This window comes from Trichosurus vulpecula, chromosome 7 (genome assembly GCF_011100635.1).
Source record: "Trichosurus vulpecula isolate mTriVul1 chromosome 7, mTriVul1.pri, whole genome shotgun sequence".
Lineage (NCBI taxonomy): Eukaryota > Metazoa > Chordata > Mammalia > Diprotodontia > Phalangeridae > Trichosurus > Trichosurus vulpecula.
Genome location: NC_050579.1, coordinates 262,781,338 through 262,804,822, shown reverse-complemented (window position 1 = coordinate 262,804,822; position 23,485 = coordinate 262,781,338). Strand labels below are relative to the sequence as shown.

The 23,485-nt window shown below is 46.7% G+C and overlaps 1 protein-coding gene across 3 annotated transcripts; it reads right to left on the bottom strand.

Annotated features, from left to right (window-relative positions):
• Positions 1-483: 483 nt before the first annotated feature.
• Positions 484-18,694, bottom strand: GIGYF1 (GRB10 interacting GYF protein 1). Of its 3 annotated transcripts, none has more exons than XM_036766537.1 (27): positions 18,613-18,694; positions 10,469-10,627; positions 10,297-10,370; positions 10,068-10,215; positions 9,841-9,970; positions 9,623-9,718; positions 9,155-9,266; positions 8,914-9,067; positions 8,520-8,560; positions 8,156-8,326; positions 7,699-7,949; positions 7,469-7,577; positions 7,019-7,153; positions 6,771-6,862; positions 6,434-6,605; positions 6,149-6,315; positions 5,818-5,918; positions 5,602-5,715; positions 5,402-5,502; positions 4,987-5,069; positions 4,766-4,903; positions 4,388-4,597; positions 3,606-3,787; positions 3,329-3,489; positions 3,072-3,244; positions 2,824-2,953; positions 484-2,668 (listed from the first exon to the last, which is right to left on the bottom strand). In XM_036766537.1, exons 4-27 carry the CDS (start codon positions 10,100-10,102, stop codon positions 2,616-2,618), a joined length of 3,111 nt encoding a protein of 1,036 aa, XP_036622432.1. In that variant the 5' UTR covers positions 10,103-10,215; positions 10,297-10,370; positions 10,469-10,627; positions 18,613-18,694; the 3' UTR covers positions 484-2,615. The 3 variants fall into 3 exon arrangements, with proteins under 3 accessions (XP_036622432.1, XP_036622433.1, XP_036622431.1); XM_036766538.1 differs by lacking the exon at positions 18,613-18,694 and adding an exon at positions 18,260-18,487 and having other exon boundaries at positions 8,914-9,022; XM_036766536.1 differs by lacking the exon at positions 18,613-18,694 and adding an exon at positions 18,260-18,368.
• Positions 18,695-23,485: the final 4,791 nt, after the last annotated feature.

The window sequence follows — 23,485 nt, the reverse complement described above, 5'->3', positions numbered from 1 at the left end:
CCTAGCCTCTGCCCCTGCTTTGCCTCTCTACTTCCCAGAAGTCCCTTTCTAGAGCCCAGAGAACCTCAGGGCTATTGAAAAATGAGATGCACCCATATTCCAGAATGTGGGGTGCAAAGACAAAAGGATAGGTGGTATAAGCAGCTGCAACAAGCATATATGCTGTCTTGAGATCAGAGGGAAGGTTAGAGGCTGCAATTTTGCCCCCTTCTCACAGTTTCTGGAGTTTCCTCCATTTGACCGAGGGTCAGGACCCAAGTGATTGTAAAAGATGAGGGTGTGGAATTTCCTTACCTAAGCCACACGTGAAGTCTACAGAAAGTATCCTTGGGGGGGTAGACTAGCTTTATCTTCCGAAGGAGTTTCAATCCTTTTCTTGGTAAATGTTGGACTGCTGTCCCAGGGGCAAACTGGCTCCATTCTCTGGAGTTGACATGACCCCGTCTTCCCTCTACCCCCAATAAAGAGACAGCTGAGGCATAAGGGGAGAACACACACTAAGTTTTATTTAGGGGTGGGATGGGTATTTACATGGGGGAGGTGAGGGGTATTGTCACATGGAATTTGGGGTATGGGCAAAAAGGCAGACCAAACAGACTGGCCCCTCCCTTGCCCCGCCCCAGGAAAGAGGGAGCAGCCAGGGCCCAGGAAGACCCATTTGTGGGAGGTGGTAGGGGGAAATAGGATGGAAACAGGGTACAGAGTCCCTGGGCTGAGGGGCTCAGAGATTTGTAAACATTGACCACTCTCAGAAAGGGGGTTGGGGGTGGGGTTCCCTCCCTCCAGCTTCCTCACAGGGTTAAGGCCACTCCAGGCTCAAGGGTCCCCTAAGTTCAAAGTCTCTTCCGCTGGGGGAGGGGAGGGGAAGACACGAGGAAGGGGATAATCAGCCTCCCTACACACACTGGCTGTGGCAGGGGGGTGGTTACATTCAGTCACAATAGTAGCCCTCCCCCACCTCTAATGCCACTGAATACTGGCAGAAGGGGGGCAGAGTGAAGGGAACGGGGAGTCAGGGAGGCCAGCAGCAACCAAAAAAAAAAAACAAACATTCCCCCCCATCCCCATTATTGCTTTAGAGAGTATTACACAGACACTAACACTGTTGAAGAAGCCAAGGGGAAGCAAGTAGGGGAGCCTCCCCCACCCAAGGCCATGACCAACTCTGAACCAGTTGCCACTTTGGTGCAAAAATAAAATAAAAAAATATGGGATCCAAGGGGGTAATGTTGCTCTTCCCCCTCCCCTCCTCCCCCAGGGTAGGGGAACAAGTACATTCATGAGGGGGAGGTAGAGGCAGAACCCTAGCCTAATACTGTGCACTCTGGGGGGTTGAGAGCAGTGTGGATAATGTTGGGGAGACAATGTAAGAAACCCAGATGGTATCAATTGGATGATAAAAGAAAAAAATAATCCCAACCTCCCCTTACACAAGACAGACAGACGTGTCTTCTTAATATCCTCCCCCCTCCCCCATCACAGTATTTGTAAAAGGGAGAGGGGAGCAGAGAGAGACCATTTGTTCCTCTCCAATTTGGTCAAATTTAAGTTGTGTGAAGCACACCTCTAACCCTCCCCCCGCCCCCAAACCCCATCTCCAAGCTGCCTTTCCCTGGGTTCCTTCTCTTCTACCTCAAAGGGAGGGCAGCTGCTGGAGAGGGTTGTCCATTTCCTATTCCTTCTGCCAAAAACTGAGTAGGGCATAGGGCATAGGTGCCATGTCCCAAAAAATACATTCATATGGGGGACTGGGGAACTGGGTTACCCAGCACTAGTCCCTCCCCCCACCCCAAATGGCAGATGGAAGAAAGCCCCTCAACTTGGGCCACTGCTTGTTGCTCCCTTAACAGGGCTAACACTGACACAAGGCCCCATTCCTACTTACCCAGCCAAGGGGAACAGGCTGGTGGGCCCATCAGATTTGTGCAACTTACCCCTAAAGCAGCAGAGCAGGGGTGGCTTCCTCAGCCCCTGCTCCCCAGAAACATCAGCAACAATCACAGGAACCACCCCAAGCAGTTCACAGTGGGTCCAATAGTCAAAGGAGACCCTACTGTGCAAACTGTTCTTGCCCAAGCTTCCAGTTACACAGAGGGCTGGTGTATGGGGTAGCAAAGGCTAAGTACAGCCTAGGGGAGGAGGAACATGGACTAGGCAGGTCCCTGGGTCTTAGTTCCCTTATCACCCCCAAATAACAGTGTTTTGTTTTTTAATCAGAACCCACCCTCCCCTCTCATCATTTTTAAAAAAGGGACCCTTGGGACTCCATTACCACCCCAATCAGATCCCAAACCCATCAACCCCCAATGGGGAGAAAGGGTGCTGGGAGGGGAGGGGGAAGTCTAGGTTGTTTTTTTTTTAACATTTTCTTCAGGTTTTAATAAAAAAAAAATCCCTCTCCCCCAGCCCCCCCCCCTCCCCCCAATCTGTAAAGTGCCTCGTGGTGGGTGAGTTAAGGTGCATCATGTGGTTTGTAACAAGTGCTGAGGACTCTGCCTCTTTTTCCTCCAGCTTCTGCCTTCCCCCTATCCAGGGGGAACCTGGCCAGGCTCAGGGTCCCAGGTATCTATGCCACCTCCTTCCCCACCCTCAGGTGGGGCTGGGGGGCTGGCTGTTCAGTAGTCCTCCACACTCTCGATCTCACTGGGGGATCCATGCAGGGAGTAGCCTGGGGCCAGGGAGTAAGGGGTTTGAAAACAAACTCAGTATTCTCTCAGACTGTCACCAACCAGTTCCATTACTCCTACAGCCCTCACACACACTGTACCCCCTCCCCACCCAGTTTTGGCTCCACAGGAGGTGATCCCCAACCATCATACATACCCAGGATGCTGGGGTCTGCATGCAGCATCAGTGCTCTCCTCTTGGCCTTGCTGCCCTCTGCGGGGCCCAGCTTCGTGTTGTGATTGGTTTGGAAAGCAGCTTGTAAGGAGCTTGTATTGAGCCATGCCTCCTGTAAGGACAGGGGAAGATCAGAAGGAAAGCTGAGAGACATCATTTTCATTGTCTCATACCCAAGCAAGGAGCATCGGTCCCCTACTGGCCACGGATTAGTCCCTCCGGATCCCCACCTGCTGCTGCTGCTGCTGCTGCCGTTGCTGACTAGCCTTATTCTTGGCCCTTCGCTCTAAGAATTGTTTGGCAAACTCTTTGGCTTCCAATGTGTCCCCTAGACAGGACCGGATGTAATCATGGACATCATAGGGAGATTCCACCTCTTTCAGGATCGCCACAGCCATGGGCACTGTAGGGGTTTGTGGGAAATATCAGGGACCACCTGAGTATGGTTACACAGGCCCCTGGCTCCCCCACTGTGCCCTGTCCATACCATCTAGGCTCCCAGTGGTGCTCAGCGTGTGAAGCATCTGCTCACACCACTGGGTGAAGCCGTCCTGGGGCTTAGGAATGCCCTGCAACAGCTTCAGCAACTTCTCTTCCTCATCTGTCTTCTTTCGCCCAGGTCGGCCAGAAGGGTGGCCGTAGGAATCGCTGTGTCAGAAGAACGGAGTCAAGTCAGGGCTCAGAGCTGACCCTGCCCCATCCGTCACCCTGCTGCTTCCCTGCCCTCCCCCTTCCTCCCAGACTAGATGAGGCCCTGCACGCACCTGAGCAAAGGACTGCTTCGGCTGTTCTTGAGGCCCAGGCTCCTGGCCAGGTTGCTGCTGCCCTTGAGTGTTTCCTCCCAGAGCCCCAGACTTCCACTGCCCCCGCTCTTCTCTAGCCCACCCCATAGGGGTCCTGCCTCTGCCACCCACTGGGATAGAGGGGCGCTGCCCAGGCCCCCATGCTGCAGAGACACAGAGAGTAGGGGGAGTCAGATTAGTAAAGACAACAGAACAGAAGAGCTTTGTAGAACAGCTGCCAAGAGAGATGGATGAGAGAAACCTATGCTTGGTATTTGTATAGGGATGAGGAAGGGGAAACAGGAGGCGAAGGGCACATATTTACAAAAAAAAATGGAAGATCCCTAAAATTAAACTGGGCTTTAGAATAAGAGGAAGGGGGCAGCTAAGTGGCACAGTGGATAGAGCACTGGACCTGGAGTCAGGAGGACCTAAGTTCAAATGTGGCCTCTGACACTTACTAGCTGTATGACCCCAGGCAAGTCACTTAACCCCCATTGCCTCCAAAACACACAGTAAGAAAAAGGGGGGCAAGAAGAACGAGGACTGGGGTGTGCCTCTACTTCTAGATGTACTCGGCTTCCCATCAAGCTCTAGGTCACGCTAAGAAGCTGAAGGCAATAGGCAGGATGGTCCCTCTCAGGTTCTAAGGTACCACTCGTATGTGGTATAGATGAGATGGGGTGGAAAAGACAGTGAAAGAAGGTGAGGGGACATCAAAGTAGGATTTATGGAAGCATTGCTCAGATCTGGCTCTGGCTTACCGCCCGTTGGGCTGGGGCTTGGGCTCGAGGAGGCTCCCGATGTTGCTGCTTGTGCAACTGCCGATCACCCTCCAGCTGTAGCTCCAACAGGGTTTTCATCGAGAGGCCTTGTTTTGCCAGGCCTGCCCAGAGTGGAGGAGGGGAGCCTGGTGATGGAGGCACTGCCTGCTGCTGCTGCAACAGCTTTAGGAGCAGTTCCTGCTGCCGAACCTGGGAAGAAACACATGTTTAAGTCAAGAAGGTTTCACCAAGTTAAAAGTAGGGGATGTGACTAGACAGCACCTAAGGTCCTTTCTAACTCTCTAATGGATGAAGCTAAGACTCCTGACTGCCAATTCTTTGGTCTTTGGAAGGAGCTGCCCCCTTTTCATTCCCTACCTGCTTGCGCCGATACAGCTCCTCTTCTTCCTGCCTCCTCTTCTGTTCCTCCTGCTGCTGCCTCCGCTTTTCTTCCCGGCGTTTCCGTTCCTCCTCCTCTCGTTTTGCCCTGAGTTCCACGTCTCTCCGCTCCTGGAGCTGGGAAGGAAAACAGCATACAGAGTCCTGCCCTTTGGCCTTGAGTCAATCCCACCCTTATGTTAAGCCTCAAAGTGACTCACTTTATGTTGCAGCTGGAGTTGTTCTAGAATTGGACCCTGAGTCGAAGAGTTAATTGGTATGTCCCACAAACTGGCCTCACCACCTGAAAAGAGGCAAGGGAGGGGAAAGAGTTGATTTTCAGAGAGAACTTTTTATCCTGCAGACTTTGCTTGGAAAAGGGATGGCATCAGAGGAATCAGATAAGGGGAATAGGTCAGGTCTGTAGTCGGTGGGGCTCTGATGGATGTTCCTCTAGGTGAAGGCAGATCAACTGCTTCCCAGCTTCCCAGCAAGGAAGGAGAAGGAAGGTAAATTTTGAGTGAGGCTCGTGATAGCAAAGTGGATACTTTGTCTTTTTAGATAAAGGTAGAATTGTAGAATAGCAGAGGAGAGGTGGGAAAGGACTCAGATGGCCTTGCCTGGTCATATACATACCTGACTGTGATGAAGCTGAGGTATGCAGATCCCAGAGGGTGCCTGAATCTGGCACCGACAAGGAACGATTTATCGTTGGAAGGAGGTTCTGGTCCCCACCTCTGAGAGAGAATAAATCTGACTTAGGACTCTGATCTTATTCCTAAGTATGATCCTTTCTTTCACATTCTGGGGACAAAGACCTCATGTCCTGGTTATACCTGGGTTTGAGAGCCTGTAGCTGCTGCAGAAACACAGTGAGCTGTTGCTGCTGCTGAGGCGTCAGGTCTCCCATAGCTGCCTTTTGCTGGAGTGCACACTGTGGGAACTGGCGGCTGGGTAGTATGGAGGACAGTCAATCTCTAATCCTTCAAATCTATGTTCCAAATAGCTGAGGGCAGGGACCCCCTCCCTCCGCCCACCCACCTCAGCACTACCTGTTGATGAGCTGAAGGAACTGCTGGTGCTGCAGCTGCTGGTACAGTGCAGCTGTTGCTAACTCCTGTTGCTTCTTCAGCCGCTCCTGATCCATGTTTCCCTGAGATGGACGGACGGAAACAGAGGCAACAAGGTTCAATGTGGTAGACCACGGGAAAGCACTCCGCAAGGAAACATTCTTCTCTTTCCAGGCAGCCCCTAACCCTCTAACTTCCTCAGCATTGCCCCTATCTCCTAACCAAACTTTTCCTGGGCCTTCCCTGTCACCACTCATGAGCTCTCTCTCTATACAAATCCTAGTGCCCTGGGCAGCGTATTACGTGTGCTTACCAGCAGCGGGGGAGGTGAGGGTCCTGGGGCAAAGGGCACACGCCCCCACATCTTGATAACCTCACCCAGTGGTTGGAAACCTTCGTCACAGCCCCGTTTCACCAGCAATGCCATGGAGAAATAGCCAGCTTGAAACCATTCTGCCATCTCCTGTGTTGTGAAGGGACCTAGGCCAGAGAGAATACACTGAGTTCAAGAGGAACTAAGCACATGGATGTCCTTTCTCCAACCTCGAATTCATCCTTTCTTAGACCAAGTTATCAACTCCCTCACCCTCTGAAATACCTTGAATCTCTCCCTGTGGGTCTTTGTAGAACCACTTTCGGGCAGCCCCATGGCTGAGCGGAAGAGCAGCGGCAGCAGCTGAGTGCCGAAGTCCTTGGCCCTGCATGGCAGCTGTGAACTGTTCCTCCTCTAGGGAGCTATCCTGTAGTGATGCTACCAGCTTTTCTGCTTCCTAGGACCCCAGGGAGGAAAAAAAATGGGGTTAATGGCTGAAGCCAGAGCAGGATAAGGGGCAAAAAGGTGGAAAAGGTCGTTTAGAGTTAGGGATGTGACAAAGTGAAATTGGGCAATGGTAAGACCTATGGGCTAGGGAGTACTCAAGCAACCCCTTCATCACCTGCTGCAGATGTTTCATGCCCTCATCATCTTCTGTGTCTCCAGGAGAACCAGGTGGTGAGCCAGCCTCAGGGTTCACCCTAGTTTCATCCCCTAAGAAAGAAGGATCAGGAAAATAAAGAAGGAGCAGCATATGCCCACACAGCTTACCTCCAACTCTAGAGCAACTGAAATAAAAAGATCTGCTCCACCCATTACTCCTTCCCAAGGGTGTTCCCACCAACCCCTAAAATCACTGCCTTCTATTACCTTCAAACACTGGAAGATCTTTCTCAACAGCCTCATCCCCTTCTCCATCAGGTCTCCAGAGAGGATCCAGAGTAGGCAGGGGGGATGGAGGATGCATTTTCTCCTCTTGGATGGGTAGTGGGCCTGGCTCCATGCCTAAGAGAGAAGTGACATAGGAAGTATCATAAAAATCAGTGAACTTGCTAAGATACAAAATGAATAGCTTAAAGGTGATGAAAATGAAGCCAGAGAAGTCCTCATCTTTTGCCCAAGGCTACATAACTACTCACTGGAAGAATATGGACTTTTGATTGGCGTCCAGTGTCATTTCCATCACTGGAAGCGTGGGCCCACCCTGCTAGTGATCAGATAGTCTGATCCTATTCCTTTCAGTAAACTTATCACAGTATTTTATCTTATTCCCCAGCCTTCCAAGTTTCACATCTTAGCCATTCCATTCTTCAGTCTTACCTGACTCAGTTCCCTCTCCATTCTGCCTATCCAACTTCTCCTCTTCCTCTTCTTCTAGACCCTGGAAGTCTAGCTCTTGTTCCTCAGGGATTGGCTCCTTGGGACCCTTCTGTACCATACCATTTATTTATTTGGGGGGAGGAAGGGTGAAGAATGAGAAGACCTAGTCAAGGTGGAAGTTACTACAAGTTCTCTCAGCCCAATCTTTCCCAATTTTCCTCTTAAGATACCTTAAGGGGCAAGAAGGCCCCAGATGAGTCAAAGGTGCCCATTTCTTCATCTTCATCCTCCAGACACCATTCAGGGAGTCCATCCTTGTCATCATCAAAGCCATCAGGGCCCCGAGACCTCCGGGGGTGGGAGCCTCCCCCACCCCGCCCCTCTTCCTCGACACCCCCACCCCGTTCCCCTCGCAACTCAAACTCAAATTTTCTTCTCCTCTCCCCATGCTCCCGCCAGCCAGCAGATCGGGGTCCACCATCTGAGGAACAAAAGGAAGTAGAGAAAGGATCAGCATCTGAACTCTACAGTTCATACAGAATTCAATAGTCTTGGAAAAAATGTTCAAGTCCAAGAAGCTACTTCCTTATCTTCTCATGATTTTCTACTCTCCCTTCTTTGCCTTGGGACTCTAACGTGGCAAGGCTTTCTACTTAACCTCAGTGCCTTTTTTCCCCATTCCCTCACCAGGACTGGTGGAACGCCATCTTTCTCCATCTCGACGGGGACCTGCCCCAAGTCGCCAGCTACCCTCATCTTCCTCTTCTTGGTCCTCCCGTAGAGAACGCCAATTCTCACTGTCTGAGCGAGCATGTTCCTTCCGGGGTCCTGATCCACCCTCCTCAAACCCAGAACGTACTACGAATAGGAGAAAGAATAAGATTAGGGTTGGGGGGCAGAGGTGTATGGAAGACCCCTTAATATGAACTTTACTAGAAAATGAGGCATTCATTCCTTGCATGATGATTCCCAAAGCTTCTTTCAAGGGGAGTCCCCAATCCCTTTCTTGCCCAGGCTTAACCCAACTGTACTCTTGCTACATCTTCTGTACCTCCATCTCTCCTTGTTGACTTCTCAAACCGCCTCTCGCCTCTGTAAGAGGTAAAGTGGTGGAGGAGTGTTAGGTCAAATTTTTTAAAAATCCCCGTTTCCCTGAACTGTAGAAAGTCCTACAGCCCCCTAGCCATTGTGTACTAAGAAAGCAGATGGAGGTGACAAAGGGGAGCTAGAGAGAGGCCCAGGTGAAAGGAATATTTGAGACAAACAGAATCTGAATTGGGTAGCCGGGGAGGGGTGGAGAAGGAAGTAAGAATAAAACACAGGACCAGAAGTGAATTTAACAAAGGGTCCAAAAAGATATACGAAAAAATAACAGGCCTTCCAGTGACCTTACCTCTCTGTCCAACTTATTCCCTGTCTACATATTCCTTTTTTTCAGCCCGTACCTATCGTCCCAGCTCTGGCTGCGCTGGATCTCCCGAGGACTTCGTCCAAAAGCTCCATCTCCTTCTTCAATGCTTCTTTGGTAAAAGCCACTATCACCTCTGCCCCGGCCTGGAAAAAGAGGGGCTAGGCACCTAAACTGGTTGGCAGAAGAAACTACCAGACCCCACTATTAGGAAGTCTTAAAAAATCAACTGACCCACTTCCCTCACCATACCAGAAATCCCAGTAATCCCCTACTACCTCGGCTCCTTGTGCTGCCTCTGCCACGAGAGATACCACCTGGGGGGGGGCCAGCCCCCTTCCCCATCAGCCTCAGCACAGCCACACTGTTCACTGACAGGGAGAAGTTTCTCTGAGGAAGGAGCCAGTGTTGGGAATGAGAACCCAGGGTAACTTGCTTCTCCAGCACCTGGCTCTCTACAAATCCACCCTAATATCCCACCCTCAGAAGTCATTACCCTCCCCCACACCAGGTATATGACTTTCCTGTCCATTTCTTTTTTCTTTTCTTTTTTTGGGAGGGGGGAAGGCAGGGCAATTGGGATTAAGTGACTTGCCAAAAGTCACAGCTAGTAAGTGTGTCAAGTGTCTGAGGCTGGATTTGAACTCAGGTTCTCCTGACTCCAGGGCTGCTGCTCTACCCACTGTGCCATCTAGCTGCCCCACATTTACTTTCTAAAACATAGTTGTCTAGTTCTTAAGCCCCACCTGCTCTTCTTCTGTCACAGGCTCCAATGCCAATGGCTGCAGTGGTTCCTCTTGTAACACTGCAGCAAATTCTTTGTCCTGCAGTTCATCTGGGATCTGCTAGTTCCAGAGGTAGAAAAGTTGAGACACTACATACCCCACATACTTCCCTAATGAGGTGTGCACACTAAAAGAACAAAATAGTTTTTCTGAGTACTCTTTTGGGGAAGCCAACCCACCTTATTCTCCTTGACATAGAGTGCCAGCATCTCCTCACGCCCATAACGATACTCAGCCAGCTTATATTTAGGCATGGCAGGGGAAGGAGGTGGGGAGATCACACTACTGCCACTTGACAGTGCTCGAAGCCTAGAGTAGGGTACAGAAGCAAAGAGAAGGTCACAGAAATCTCTCCCTTCTCCCCTCTTATGGTTCTTCTACTCTCATAGAATAGGTCCCAACTTACCATTCTGGCCCAAAGTTGAGAGTTTCTGCTGCCATTGTGAAGCTGCTTGAGTTTCCTGAAGGCAGGAAGTTGGGAGGAAATGGGAACAGTGTGACAGGAAGGCGAAGGCTTGACACCTGATATCCAAACGAGGAAGGAAGATGGCACACTGGGGAATGAGAAATCAGAGAAAGGGATCAATCAAGGGCACCAGGGTCTGGGAATAAAATTAAAGGCTGCTTTAGAATACCTGGATTATAGACACTTGTTCAGGGCCATTCACAACATAAGATGCCAAGAGATAAACCAATCTAGGAGGATAACCTAGAGGGGGATAAAATGGACAAGTTAACTAAATCTGATTCCTTTTTCCTCTCTGGAGATGCTTGGTCCTTGGTCCTTCACTCCATCCCAGAACTTACCTGGCAATCTGTCCCCCAGATACCTGGGGACAGGGAACAGAGGAGATGGCTCTCTTCAGGCAGAGGCTGGTGTAACGGGCTGAGCCAGGGGTCACCAGTTATCAGATATGGTCCTTAGTATAATGGTGACCAGGGGCCCTTCACATCTGGGAAAAGTTCCTTAAGAAGGGGATGAAGAAGAAAAGATAGATTTACTTGCCCTTGCCCTTGACTCTTCAGTCACCACAGATTTCACAGACCATTTCAAAACCTACTTTTGTACAGAGTACAGATTATTGCCTACACTAAAAACTTAGGAGCTGTTTATCCAGTATGTGGATTACCAAAGCCCCTAGTTTTTCTACTCCCCTCCCCCATTACATAATGCCAAATGACCAGCATCCCTACCAGAGGAAGGTAGGGTAAGAACAGGATGAAAAATTACTTCATAAGTCACTCTGTGAAAAGCTCAGTTGGAGAAGAGGGAAAATCTAGACCAGGAGTTCTCAACTTGGACTACATGGATAGATTTCAGGAAGTCTGTGAACTTGGAACTTTTAATATTTTGATAATTATTTCAATACAATTGGTTTCTTCTGTAATCCCATGTATTTATCATATATATTTAAAAACATTATTCTGAGAAGGGGTCCATAGACTTCACCAGCCAAAGGAGTCCATGGTTAAGGACTCCTATTCTGGATAAACTAAATCCAGAGATAATCAGAGAAGAGTTGGCTGTATATAGACAGAGTATGAAAAATAGAGGAGAAATCTGTTTTCATGATAAATAGGATACTTGAAGGAAAAGGACCAAGAATAGGAAGAATGTTAGAGGGACAGAGAAGGGAGGCTCCTTAAAGGATATTGATAGGAATCCTGGTAGGCACAGGACAAGTGTCTTTTTTTGTTTTGTTTATATTTGAATTCCCAGCACTTAGTGCAGCGTCTGGTACCACAGCGCTTAATAAATGCTTGTTGCAAGTTCTGGAAAGAATCAAGTTCTGAGTTAACTGGGATGGAAAAGTTTAGAAGCATACTCAAAGGTAAGATGTAGTCATCTGACAGGAATGGACCACTGAGGCACTCTCCAAGGCCTCCCCTTCCTCCTCCAAGGAGAGGAAGGAAAAGTTGAGAAGTAGTTACTAGGTAAAAACTTCTTTTGCTTGTAGAAATAGGAATTAAAGGAGAGAAACTGAAGGCTTTTATGCCACTGGAGAGAAAGAATAAGGTATAAGATCTATGCATCTAAAATGTAAAAGATACAAACATGAGAAGATGGGAAGAAAGAAAGACAGACTATATGAAAAAGTTCTCACAACTCTAATAGGGAGTCAGGGAAAACAGATAAAGCTTTCTTCATTTCCTCATTTCCAATAGTTATCGGACTATTCCAATGCAAATGTACTGTGTCTTTCTAAGAAATAAAGACTGAGAAAAAACCCACCAATCAGCACCTGAAAGAGACAGGTTTTCCCACAAGGAAAACCTACAGGAATATCATAGCTAGATTACAAAGTGCCCAGCTCAAGGAGAAAATATTACAAGTGATAAGAAAAAAACAATTAGAGTAAGATGGAGCCACAACTAGAATCACACAAGACCTAGCAGTGGCTACACTAAAAGACTGAGGGTCTTGGAACATTATATATCAAAGAGCAAAAGAACTGTGGTTGCAGCTGAAAATATCATACCCAGCAAAGTTAAGCATAATCTTCAATGAAAAAAAAAATAGACATTCAATGAATTGCCAGACTTGCTGGATTTTGTTGCAAAAAGACCTGAAATCAACAGCAAATCTGACATACAAGAGAAATATAAGGTAAACATCAAGAGCTAACTGCAAGGGACTTAATAAGGACAGACTTCTTTTGCAAAGAGAAAATGTAAATCATATGTCTAAGATTACAGCTGAGTATAATGCAATACTATAAAGTGAGCCATCTAGGAAAAGGTAAAAGGAATAATTATCTTATACAAATGAGATGTGAAAAGAAGAACTTAGAGGAATTAGATGGGGGAAGGGGACTAGAACCCTACTCTCACTGAGAAAGGGCTAAAGAGGGCACTATACACATGGACATATTCACAAACACATGTATATGTGTGTGTGTGTTTAAGGGTAGAAAAGTGTTCTAAATTAAGAAAGAAATAAAAGGCTAAGGGGGATACAGAAGGGGGAGAGGATAAGGGAGGAATTTGGGGGGGAAAGAGGATAAAGGAAGAATCTTTGGCAGGAGGTACATTAAGTAATAGGAGGGCAAGGTAGCAGTGGAAGTAGAGTAGAGGAGTCAGGAGGGATAGGAAATAGGAGATCCATATAAACAAAATAAAGATCAATAGCAGCATTTATCAGGGGAAAGAAAAAGCAGGGGTAGTAATCATGATCTCAAAGTTAAAGCTAAAATAGAGTTAATCAAAAGAGAAAAATTTGGAAAATATACTATGTTAGCCATATTAATCAATATTGTTTTAGACTATTTAAAATAACTAGACAGCATATATGGCTGTAATATTGCTGTGGTATAGCAGACAATAATGAGTTGGTGGACTAAGAAAAATATGGGAAGACTTGGACCTGTGAAGAAAGATGTTATCCACCCTCAGAGAAACATAAGACAAACAAGTATAGTATGGTCTTACATTGATGCATATGAATGTATATGTGTATATGTATGTGTGTATGTATGTATATGTTTGTATATATGCATATGTTTATGTGTATATATATACATGTATGTGTATATCCGTGCTTGTGTGTGTGTGTGTGTGTGTGTGTGTGTGTATCTCTATCTAGATAGATTGATATCCCCACTTAATCATAGCCCTCTTGGGGGGGAAGGGGAGAAGAACAAAGTAAAAAGTGCACAGCAGAGAACAAAAGAAAACTTACAAGGAAGCAAAGAAAAGCTGGGTAGCTTTGAAAACAATGTGTAGTATTTATTATATAGGCTTTCTTGAAATGAAAATTTATTGCTGTATATTTTGAATCTTCTCTGGGTCAACAGTTAGTGGTAATTAGGATGAAGGCCTTTGCTTCCTTTCTTAATCCCTCTGCCCAGGTTGTTAGAAACAAATGCAGCTTATATGAGGTAGGAGAAACAAAAAAGTGTAGATGAATTGGGGAAAAAGGAAACCACACTGGAGGCTGTAATTTAAATAGAAGTTATTTGCTTTGGTAGACATGTACAATGCTCCCACACTCTGGAAAGACAGAACACATGATATGGGTTTCCTTCTGGGTTAGAGAAGGGAACAGGATGCTTGGGCCCCCAAAGCTATGTAGTTCTATAATCCCATTTTTGCTTTTGCTAGTCCCCTTATAGCCCCATCCTAATTCACTGTGAGGCATTAGACTTGCTCAAACATTCCCCATCCTACTCAAAAACTAAATTGTTATTATGTGCCTCTTCTATATAAATGGCCAACTCTTAATTCACTGTGTTCTTTTAATTCAGCAAACATATATATATATATATATATACACACATATATACATATATATATATATATATATATATACACACACACACCTACTACATGCCAGTGGACTGTGCTAGCAGCTATGGATACAAAGAAAAAAATAAAACATTCCTTACCCTAAAGAAGCTTATATTCTAGTAGAAATAACATTTACACCAATAAAAAGATAGAAGTCAAGAAGGTCAGGGAAACTTGAAAAGGAGGGAGAGAATATCAGGCAAAAGATGAATATAAACTGAGCTTGTAAGAATTCTATTAGGTAAAGTGGAATCCCTAAAAAGAATTTAATTCCACTCATGGGGCACCATTTGTGCAAAGGCATTGAGGTTAGTAGAATGTTGTGTTTAAGGAACAGTTAGCAACCAATTTGGCTAGAATGGACGGCATACAAAGGTGAATAATACGGAACTAAAGACTGGAAGTCACTGGTAGCCAAGATCATAAAGTGCTTTAAATGACAGGATGAAAATTTTATATTTTATCCTATCACAGGGAGCTACTGAAGATTTATGTATATGCCAGGGCAGGGAGGGGGGAGGGGATGTCACATGGTTAGATCTGTGTTTTAGGAATATCAAGCTGGAAGCTGGCCTAGAAAAAGGGGAGACTGGGAACCCTCACAATAGTTCAGGGGAAAGCTGAAGGCATAAGATGGGTCAAAGTTGTTTAAGTAGAGACAAGGGAATGGATAGGAGAAATGTTTTGGAGGCAGGCTAAATAAGATGTGGGAAATGACTGGATATGAGGACTAAGGAAGAGAAGAATTACTCCAAGGTTATAAACCTGGGTGACTAGGAGGAAGGTGGTACCATTAATAAGGATGTACAAGCTTAGAGGAGGTATGGATTTTCAGATGGGAAATATGAAATAAGTTCTTTTTTGAACATGTTGAATTTGAGGTGCCTCCAAGACAACCAAGTAGAGATGTTTAGCAGGCAGCTGGTAGTATAGGACAGGAGTTCAAGAGCAAGATTATGACTTGATATGAAATCTAGGAGCTGTCTGTTTAACTGAAGCGAAACCAAACTCATGGAAGCTGATGAAATCACAAAGGAAGAGAATATATAGAGAAAGACGGTCATGGGGAAAGGTAAGGGTTACTTCATCATACTAAATTCACAATGGTTCAGTTTCCCATTTGCACTAATGGGGAAACCACCATACTCTGAAGAGATTGTGATAGGAGGGAAAGGAGTAGTTTTTTAAAATTTAGATGTCCTATCCCAGCACACAGTTGTTGCTTAAAATGTGTGCTGAGAGGAATTGAAGGAAGCAGAGCAAGGGAAGGGTGGGAAGAAGAAAGAGAGAATTGTTAGGGAACTACGGGATGATTGTCCTAAAATTTTGTCAGATTCAAGGTAAAAGGAAGAGAATCACACATAGTTAAGCTTTCTTTTCTTCTCCTGGAACTTAATGACCATATTCTTCACTTCTCCCAACTTCTGTTTATTCTTGAGCCTCATACCTCTACACACACACAGACACACAGACAGACACACATGCCTGCTCACGCCTCAGTCTGAACTTTCTTCTCTATGAATACAGGAAGAATACCACTAAGAAAATGGGTCAATGGAAAACAAACCAATCAGTTTTTCAGTCTTTGCTAGTGTCAGGTCTGTTAGGACTACTCTTACCAGGAAACAGGAAGGAAAAGAAAGATGGAGGTGGGAATTAGGTGTCTATTTAGCAAAATTCTAGTCAATGCCTCATCACAGTGTGAACACCATGGTGTTCTTGAAAGCGATGCCAGCAAAGCAAAATCTCTGTCAGACTGTACGTATTGTCCGAGGGCAAGCCTGGCTAAGTGGCAGAGGTTCATCACCAGGTCGGCCACAAGATATTTTTTTGGCCACAACAACTTTTGAAAATAACTAAGTCATAAAGGAGGTTAAAATCTGCACTGGTGGAGGAAGGACTCGAACTAATGAGAGTCTAGATCCCTGAAGTACTTTCTTCCCAATACTCCAAATTTAGCTCCAATCATTAAGTGATAGAAAAATCTCACTCAAATCTCTAATATCCAAAGTAGCTGTCTCTGCTTGGGTCTTCAAGATTCCCCCTATTTCATAAAGACCAGATCTTCTTCCTATCCTACTGAAAAGTTTCTCTGAAGCTTCGAAAAAGAGCCAGTCTACTTGGGGGCAAGCAACTCTGGTCCCTAACTCTATTTCCTGAAACCATCAATATAATCAGTCACATTTGTGCAGTGCTGAAGTGCTTTCACACCCTTTCATTTTGTTTAAGCTCTTCTACGGATTCCTCCAAACTGATGGGATCTGAATGAATTAAAAGTATTTATTAGTTGCTCACCACATGCAAAACACTGTGCTGAGAGATAGTTGTTGCTCCCTAAAACAATGATTCCTGTACCAAATACAGGCTGAGGAGGACTTTATGTCAACTGCAAATCTTCTCTCATCATCCCTAATTCCTACGGATACTTTAGTTTCTGAAATTTTATCTGTTAGATTGCTTTTCTTCACTTTACTTTCAAAGTCAGGGATGGGTTCAATGTACCACTTTAGAAGTCCTCCCCAATCTTTTCCCTCCCAGTGACTTACATTTTTATATTACTATTTCTAGGAACTCAATGGTACAAAAAATTCTAGTATACAGCCTGAATAACTGTCACAGGGTTAAAATCCAAGAATCCAGTTTCCCTAAGGATTCAAAGTCCATCAATTCCCACACACTCTCAGGTAGCCCAAACTCTTGATTCTCTAGTCTTCAATCACTAAGTACCCTGAAGACCTTGATTTCTCAGCTGAACAAGACCCCAGCGTGACATGATTCAACATAACCAAACACTACCAGAACCCTCCAAACATTCCTCAGCCTATTCATATTTGCATAAATCAAAATGACACCCAGACAGGTGGCTTATTCTGAAAGAAAAACAAGAGCTGAGGTATTAGGTCTGGTTGTAATTCAGTTAAAGGGCAACAGTGGGAGAAGAACCAAGTTCACAGAATCATATGAACCTTAGACATCATCTCTTCCCGTACTTTCGTGATACAGTTGATAAAACTGAGGTCCAGAGTTATTAAGTGACTTACCTAAGGTAATACAAAGTAGCACAGCTAAGATTCAGTTCTACTATACCAAGTTATTACTGTTTATCTAAAAAGATCTAACGCCTCTAGCAGAAGAAAATGCAATGAATGAATAAGAATGTAGACACAAGTTGCAAGGGATGATGAGGTTGAGATGATTTTAGGCTAGGATCTCCTTGTGAGGACGAAATAAACAGCAATTTGGGAGGGGATTCTTTTGGTGGAAACTCAAACAATTTACTCAGATAGTCTCTAAAGATGGTCTTGTGGGCTATCATAAGTATTACATGACCAGCACTGCGAGAGCAGAATCCTGGAATTTCTGGGAGCTCTGCAGAAAGGTTGAAGTTCTGATTGGAATGGGGTTCATGAAGGTGCCTGTTCTGTTTGTCACTGCCAGACAAGAAAATTTAGGGGAAAATCAGAACAAAATACTCTAAAGGCAGCATGGTCTAGTGCACAGAGTCGTGGACTTGGAGTCATTGAGACACAGGTTCAAGACGAGGATGTCAGACTCCACCGACTCTAAGGTCCCTTCCAGCTCTACATAAACCTATGATCTGAAGACCTAGGAGTAGAAAAGTGGGGACTATGACACTGTATTTCTTTGCCAAAAGGGATGAGTGTATTGTTGTGGAGGGGAGTTTAGAAGAGCTTCACTGTGTCCATGGGGAAAGAACTTCCAGGTGAAAAATCAAGACTCGCAATGTCAAAGCTACAATCGGGATCACTATAGTGCGACCCCCTTATTTCACTGGAGAAGAAACGGGGAACGATGGGCAGGGGGCATTTTTAAAGAAGAGTGGGGGGGAGAGTGTGCGGAGGAAGGATGGTGTCCAGGACCCCGGGCGGCACACAGCCCACCCCTCGATGGGATTCGGGGCCCAGAAGGGCTGTGGGTCCGGGGTCTCCACCGCTCTAGTGGCCGCGCAAAGCCGGGGGGGGTGGGGTGACTGGAGAGCAGCCCGAGATGGGGCAGGGTCTCCGGCGGAGGCCGGGATGCTGCCGGTGCCCCGCGCCGTGGGGCGTCCAGCCGGAGATCCAGGAGGGGCCTGGCCCGCCCAGTCCCGCCCTCAGGGGAAGAGGGGTTGGCCCTAGCGGGGAGGGGGGAGCGAGCCTCGCTATGGCCTGCCGCCCCTCCAGCCCCTGGGGTCCTGAGAGTGGCTGCCGGGGTTGGGGGAGGGCTGGGGGGTGGGGACGCCGGCTCGTAGGCCCCAAGCGCCCCCCGGCAAAGCTGGGGGGCTGGGCTGGATGGGACGGACGCGCTCCTTACCGCTGGTGGGCGGGCGGGCGATCCCGGGCAAGCTGCGCCAGGCTCGGGCTCCAGTTCCGGGGCGTTGGTGGAGCGAGGCTAGGGCGCGCGGCAGACTGGCCGGCGAGGGGGGAGGGGGAGGGAGGCGAAGGGGGGGCGGCGCGCGCTGGCGCTCCCGCTGCAGCCGCTCCTCAGTGTTTGTGTTTGTAGCAAGATGGCTGCCCGCCTTGCGCCACGTGACGAGGGAACGCTCCGCGCCCAACCCCCCCCGCCCCCCACAACAACTACCCCCACCCCCCCGCCTCGGGCGCCGCTACACACATACAGATCCACGCGGGCGGGCAGACACACGCACGCACCACACGCTCACACACCTTTGCGAGGGGGCTCCGGTAGGCGCGCCGAACAGCACCTACCGATCTGCACGTGATCGGGGAGCCCAGCCTGGCGCGTCACGTGACCCGGAGCCAGTTGGGATGGCTTGTTTGGTTGTTTTATACCGCCCTCCCCTCCTCCCCTCCTACTACTCCCCCAATTAAGTGCGCCAGCTCCCCCGGCACCTGACAGGCGGCCCGCCCTGCAGCTCCGAACGGACGGACGGACGGACCGACGGACGTACGTCAGGGCGCCTCATGGCGTCATCGAACCTCGAACATTAGCAGTCAAGCCGCGTCTCTGCTCCCGGGGGTCCGAGTTAGCTGGGCGACATTCGAGTCGGATCCACGAGGATCGCTTGCAATCAGACACACAAAGGGGGAGGGAGACCCCAGGCCCCGCCAGGGCACACGCAGCCCAGGGCGGCGTGGGACGGGAGAGCGGGAGTGCGCCCCTCCCCGGGTTATTATTGCGAGGCGCGCATGAGATCATGGATGTGAAAGGCACTTTGCAACCCTGTGAAGTGTCGGCCATAATAATAACAGCATCCGTGTGGCGCTTCAAGGTGCGGAGAGTGCTTTACAAACACTTATTAGATACAACCACCGGGGGAGGTAGGTTCTGCTACCATCCCCACTTTAGGGGGGAGAAATTGGCAGCTGGGGTTTAGTGACTTGCCCAGGGTCACGTAGCTAGTGTCTGCGGCTGGATTTGAACTCGGGTCTTCTGGCTCCAGGACACCTAGCCGCCTCTCTGCCATTTATTGGGTCTGTATCTTGTTTTTGCAAGTTGTTTCCCCATTAGACCCGAAGGTCCTTTGAGAGCAGGAACTGCCTTCCCTTTCTTTGCACCTCTAGAGCCTAGCGTGGTGATTGGTCCGTAGCAGGTGTCTAAATAAATGTTAGTTGATTGTCTCAGAAACGTTCATGCCAATTTCACGAACATCGGTCCATTGTTGTGGTACAGCGGAGCCTCTTTCACCGTCTACTGAATTAACCAAAGTGTTCGTTCTATCAGCCAACAAGCATTAAGGGCTTACTAATAAGCCAGGTGCTGTGCCAAGCACTGGGGACACAAAGGAAGAAACATGGTTCCTGCTCTCAAGGAGCCCGCTTAATTCATTAGAATCAATGGGGAAAGCAACATTAAAACAATTGTATATACGATGTGTATAATGTAAATGGAAAGTAACTTCAGGCACCGGTGGGGTGGGGTTAAGTGGAGTGGAGATCAGGAAGGGCCTCCTGCAGAAGGTAGAATTTGAGCCGAGACTTGAAGGAAGCCGGAGAAGTCAAGAGGTGGAGATGTGGAAGAACACTTGGAGTACTAGAGACAACTGGTGAAAAGTCACAGAATTGGGAGATGCAGTGTCTGTCCTGTGGGAGAAACAGCAAGAAGGCCGGTGTTGATGGATCGCAGGGTTCATGGAAGGATTGGTTGGTTGTTGTCCTTCATTCCGGAAGAGGACTAAAATATCGCTATGTTAGAGTCAAGTTACAATGTGTCTGACTATGGCTGATCAGACCAATGTGAGCTCCAAATGCTCTACCACAGGACAGGCAGAAATAGTCCATGTGAACATTTGGGGTGGATTCTCTAAATTTGCGCATCTCACTTTTTTTTTTGAGCTACTTCAACTCTGCCCCACTCATAGATCACAGCATTTTCTCTGATGAGGGCACACCATGCTGGGCAGTAGTGTGCCAGTGTCTCCCGTGTCACACAATTCTAGAGTTCTTAAGAGTGTCCTTGTATGACTTTTTCTGACCACCACATGCTTGCCCTGTGTGGGTTCTCCATAAAAGTCTTTTTGGCTAGCATACATTTGGCATTTGAACAATGTGGCCAGCCCATGGGAGTTGTGCTCTCTGAAGTACAGTTTGAATGCTTGGCAGTTTAGTTCGAGTAAGGACCTCAGTGTCTGGTATCTTTTCTGCCAGGCAATCTTCAGAATCTTCCTAAGACAATTGAAATGGAATTGATTCAGTTTCCTGGCATGGTGCTGGTAGACTGTCCAGGTTTCACAGGCATACGACAATGAGGTCAGCACAATGGCTCTGCAGACCTTCAGTTTGGTAGTCAGTCTAATATCTCTTCTTTCCCATCCTTTCCTTTGGTATGGTTTGAATGATGTCTTTTCATTAATGTGTAAATTGGATTTAAGTGAGGCAGAGTTGCATAAAATCATTAGCCTCACTCTTTCTTCCAGAGTCATCACAGCCTAGGATAGAGTCAAGATGACTGGTGATGGCTTGAGATGCATTGGATGACCTTGGCGTCTTCCATGTCTAACCAATCTCTAAGTCCTCCACAGCACCTTCTTCAGCTGCCTTCATGGCCATTGGAAGAAATTGTTCTCCGCCCATTCCACCAAGGGGAAGTCTTCTCATGCTTAGGGTAGACATCCCCCTAACTCACCAGCAGGTTTGAAACCCCTTGGTTACCCTCAACCTGGTGTAATCTATCTGCCAAAACAGTTTAACAGGGTGTGGCCAATGTGCAACAACTTCTTGGAGCCACAGGAGGTGGATCAGGTGGACACCAGAGGAAGAGAGAAGCCCTCAAAAGAGCTTACAGCCCTCACACCCCCTCATGGAAGGAAGTAATGTGTAAGAAGCAGTTTGTAGGATGCCAAACAGAGGACTTAATATTTGATCCTGGAGGTAATAGGAAGCCACTAGATTTCTTTTTTTCCATAGGGGGCTGACATAGACTTGGACTTGAAGAAAATCACCTTGGCCTCTGAGGTAGACTGGAGTGGAGAGAAATTTGAGGCAAGGATACCAGCAAGAAGGTTATGGCAAAGATTGGATATGTGGGGAGTGAGGATGACACTAAAGAATGTCCAATGAGTGAGGAGTTGAAGATGACACCAAGGTTTTAAGTTTGAATAATTGTGAGAATGGTGCTTGTCCTCTACAGTAATAGGAAAGATAGGGGGAAAGGAGGGTTTGGGTGTGAGTATAGGAAAGAGGATATAATGAGTTCTGTTTTGGACAATAATATTTGCGATGCTTAAGGGATAACCAGTTGAGAGGCCCAAGAAGGTGTCGGTGATGAAAGAACTGGACCTTAGTGGAGAGATTAGGGCTAGCTCTGGGGATCATCTAAATAGGGATGATAATTGAACCTATGAGTCTTGATGAGAAAACCAAACAAGATCTTCTGGAGGAAGAAAATGTGAGGGCCCAGGATATTGCTTTAGGAGATCTTCATGGTTGACCTGGATGTGGATATGACCTGAATGAGAAGATCCAGCAAAGGAAACTAAGACAGAACATTCAGATAGGTCAGACAGGTGGAGGAGATCCAGGAGAGAATTGAAGTCTTCATACATTCTTTCATTTATTCACTACATTTGTAGTGGGAGACTAGCCAAACATTAACTTCTATTCTTTTTAAAATGAATTCATTCTCAACTTAAATACCAAAAAGTAGAACAGAAAAAGAGCATTGTACATGAAACCTCAAATCTCTATTATGAAAAGATTAGAACACTTAGCACAGTGTCTGGCGCATAGTAGGTGCATAATAAATTCAACAAATTTTCAAAAATGTGCTGTTTCTGTTTCATTCTGGCCTTTCCTAGGTTTTCTTCTGTACTCTCTTTTTTGGCATAACTCTCTTTTTTGTATTTTCAACCTTATAACCCTCTTCTTCCTCCCAACCTGACCCACCCAAGAAAAAAGAAAAAAGAAAAAAAAACTCCTTGTAACAAATATGGATAGTCAAATAAAACAAACTCTTACATTGCCTTTGTCCAAAAAATGTGTATCTTAATCTATATCTTGAGCCTGTCACATCTGTATCAGCAAGTGGGTTATTAGCATCATCGTTGGTTCTTTTATTCTGAATGTAACAAACATCACATAAAATGGGCATTTCCACTTTGTACAGAGTAGAAAAGTGAAAGAAGACTGTACGTGAAACTTCGGATTTCTATTATGTCCTTTTAATCGGGATCTGGCACATGCCTAGAAGGCCTTAAATGGTATGTAGAAGAAGCTGAGGAGAAGATGGTATCTCTGTCATCAAGATGCTAGGGAACTGCTTCTGAGAGAACTGTGATGATGTGTAAGAGACTTTCTTGGAGAGACAGACTGTGGAGCATGTGTAGACATTCTGTAACTGCTTCTGGTTGGCTAACCACATATTGAAGAAGAGGCTTTTTGATTTGCTGAGGAGGCAAAGACCCATCAGCTTCAGCTATTGTCTCTTTTCCTCAGCACCCTTTGGGGAGCTTGGCAACAAGTGAAGGAGTGGATCCTTATGACCTTGTGAGTTTTAAAGGTCCGTAGGGTTCCTCAATGATTTGGTTATTCCAGAGTTCAGGTTTACAGCTAGAGCAAAATATGTCTCCAAGTATAAACCAATAGAGTCTTCTTCTACATCCTGGAGTTATGCAATGCAAGTTTATAACCAGAGCAATATTATGCTGACAAGGAATAAGGAAGGACCTTCGGGATTCCAAACTGGTGGTAGCCAAGACAAGGACTCATCTGGCACCTCTGGACCTGAAAACTTGGTGGAACTGATACGTGGGAATTGAATTAAATTTTTAATTTACTACCCCAGAAACTGAGGTAGTGAAGTAGTATGTTTGTAATTTTTGTGTATTTGCTCTTGCTTTATCTTTGAAATAAATTTAATAATTTAATAAATTTATTTTGTAAAAGCTAATCTGATGTTAAGTGGTTCAGTAGGACTGTGTACTATTCACTGGCCCGTTAACGAATGGGGTGAACATAGAAGGTGGGGGCTCAAGCCAATGACAATGGAAAAGAATGATAGCTCAACTGAGGGAGTGAGGCAGCAACCTGGCCTTTAGAGCTACATGCAGCTTATTTTTCTTCTTAAATATACAATAAATTT

Bases quoted from the DNA above. Each gene is read 5' to 3' on its own strand.
- GIGYF1 (XM_036766537.1), bottom strand. From the start codon at position 10,102: ATGGCAGCAGAAACTCTCAACTTTGGGCCAGAATG. The intron at 8,327-8,519 runs GTACAGAAGATG...TCCTATTCGTAG, and splicing joins GTCAACAAGGAGAGATGGAG to TACGTTCTGGGTTTGAGGAG. The intron at 7,950-8,155 runs GTGAGGGAATGG...TTTGTTCCTCAG, and splicing joins ATGGCGTTCCACCAGTCCTG to ATGGTGGACCCCGATCTGCT.